This window comes from Macrobrachium rosenbergii, chromosome 56, assembly GCF_040412425.1.
Source record: "Macrobrachium rosenbergii isolate ZJJX-2024 chromosome 56, ASM4041242v1, whole genome shotgun sequence".
Taxonomy (NCBI): domain Eukaryota; kingdom Metazoa; phylum Arthropoda; class Malacostraca; order Decapoda; family Palaemonidae; genus Macrobrachium; species Macrobrachium rosenbergii.
Window position 1 is genome coordinate 4,845,001 of NC_089796.1, and position 2,500 is coordinate 4,847,500.

The window sequence follows — 2,500 nt, forward strand, 5'->3', positions numbered from 1 at the left end:
GAAGCTCGTGATAAGAAACTAAGATTGATTTAGCGTTGAGGCTCACAGACCTCAAGTCATTTTTTAAACAGTATCACAGTTTCGCAGTTATGTCTTTTGTTTATTTTATCCTGATCCCCCTTCTCTCTCTCTCTCAATCGGGCAACTAATTTGTTACGGGAGTGTCAATGCGTGTTATGTTCTATATCTAGATGCCCGAAAATAATAATAATAATAATTAAATTATTATTATAATAATGAAAATATGAAAATTATAAATTATTATTATTATTATTATTATTATTATTATTATTATTATTATTATTATTATTATTATTATTATTATGAACAGGTGAAAGTCCCTTTCCTCAACACTTGGTTAATCATTCTTTTAGGTGGTGTCTTGCTCTCAGGATACCGGGCAATAGTGCTTTTGGAAAAGTGACGTTTATAATAGAAACTCTTAAATATGGGAAAACACTTTTTTAAAAGTAGTATCGTATAAAGTGCTGGGTATAAAAGAAAGTATAAAATAAGTAGTATTATATTAAGTGCTGGCTATAAAAGAAAGTATAAAATAATTAATATAATTTAAAGTGTTTGGTACAAAAAGAACACTTATGAGAGCAGTTTGATATTAAGCTGAAATCAGGGGAGGAGAGACCCCATCTCAAGTGCTTTCCAAATAGAGAGTTTTGAATGAGTAGCAAACACATTTGAAGTGCCATTCATCCCATCAAGTGCTTGATTTGAGAGATAAGAATGGCTGATAAGGAAATTATTAATTTGAATCGACAGTTGTAAGAGAATTAACTCATAAGAAAGTCTCAGAGAAAATAAGAAAAAAGTGTTTTAAGAAAGTGCACTGTGTTGGTTAGAAGTTGCTGTATAGGCGTCTTCCTTTATAGAAAGACAAATTGTTATAAAGAAAAAAATATTTTCCAGAAGGCGTACAGTGTTCAATAGAAGTCGCCGAAGCGTCTTACATTATAGAAAGAAAATTTGTTTTCAGGTATACTTGTTCAATAGAATTCGCCCAAGCGTCATATAGAAAGAAAACTGTTTTCCAAAAGGTTTACTGTATTGAATAGAGTTCGCCCAGACGTCTTCCATTATAAAAAAAAAAAAATTTCCAAAAGGTGTACACTATTGAATAGAATTCGCCCAAGTGTCATATATTATAGAGAGAAAAATTGTTTTCAGAAGGTATACGTGTTCAATAGAAGTCGCTTAGGCGTCTTCCATTACAGAAAAAAAAGGTGTTTTCCAAAAGATATACTGTGTTCAGTAGAAGTCGCCCAAACGTCATACATTATAGAAAGAAAAATTTTTTTCAGAAGTTATACATGTTGGATAGAATTCGCCCAGGCGTCTTATATTACAGGAAGAAAGATGTTTTCCAAAAGGTGTACTGTGCTGAATGAAATTCGCCCGAGCGTCCTCCACTATAAAATAGAAAATTGTTTCCAGAAGGCGTACGCATTCAATTGAAGTCTCCCAAGCGTCATACATTTTAGAAAGAATAATTGTTTCCAGAAGGTATAAGTGTTCAATAAAATTCGCACACGCGTCATACATTATAGAAAAAAAAAAGGTGTTTTAAGACGGTCTATGTTGAATAGAATTCGCCCTGGCGTCTTCCATTATAGAAAGAAAAATTGTTTTCAGAAGATATAGGTGTTCAATATAAGTCGCCCAAGCGTCATACATTATAGAAAGAAAAATTATTTTCAGAAGGTGTACGTGTTCAATAGAATTCGCCCAAGCATCATACATTATAGAAAAAAATAGGTGATTTCAGACGGCGTACTGTGTTCAATAGAAGTTGCCCAGGCGTCTTATATCATAGAAAAAGAAAAAAGTGTTTTTCAAAAGGTGTACTGTGTTGAAAGGAATTCGCCCAGGCGTTTTCCTTAATACCATGAGACGCCTCACCCTCTCCGCATACCAAGACCCCAGGTAAGTTTACTTTAGCGGACATTACGTATTTGGGCTAAGATGCGTACCGTTGTTATTGATGTTTGCTCGAGAGCCGTGGTGGTGGGGCTGTGGCCTCCCTTCCTTCCTCCTGGTGGTGGCGGGATGCTCTTTTCATTGGTGTTGCAATATACTTTATTTTCATCTTTAGCTAGGATTTTTTTATGTGGGTTGGTATTCTGAGGTCGGGAAATATTTCTTATTTTTTTATGTACCTTGTTTTGTTTTTTTCGGAATATATTATTTTCACGTTCACTCTGAGGGTTTTGTAATATATTTTTTTCGCCGTTTACTTAAAGGATTTTGTGACTAAAAATCTTAGTGAAAGACTTCGGGAAAGGAGAAGAAAAGAGTTATTTTAAATAACTGAACTGATAATAGTTTTGTTAGTGGATATTACGGTTTACAGTAAAGCAATTGTCGGTGTATATATATATATATATATATATATATATATATATATATATATATATATATATATATATATATATATATATATATATATATATATATATATATGTGTGTGTGTTTTAACTTTATCACA

At 32.5% G+C, this 2,500-nt stretch overlaps 1 protein-coding gene across 12 annotated transcripts in view; it reads left to right on the plus strand.

The window, feature by feature from the left end:
- Mgat4a (alpha-1,3-mannosyl-glycoprotein 4-beta-N-acetylglucosaminyltransferase a) overlaps window positions 1–2,500 on the plus strand; it is a 377,735-nt gene that overhangs the window by 212,143 nt on the left and 163,092 nt on the right. The window contains exon 1 of one of the 12 annotated variants that reach the window (XM_067100283.1): window positions 1,775–1,938. The exons of 8 other annotated variants lie outside the window; for them this stretch is intronic. In XM_067100283.1, the coding sequence (XP_066956384.1) occupies window positions 1,901–1,938 (38 nt within the window). In that variant the 5' untranslated portion in view covers window positions 1,775–1,900. Of the gene's footprint in view, window positions 1–1,774; window positions 1,939–2,500 lie in introns of those variants that run through there. 3 more of the 12 variants (XM_067100290.1, XM_067100282.1, XM_067100288.1) reach the window with 3 other exon arrangements.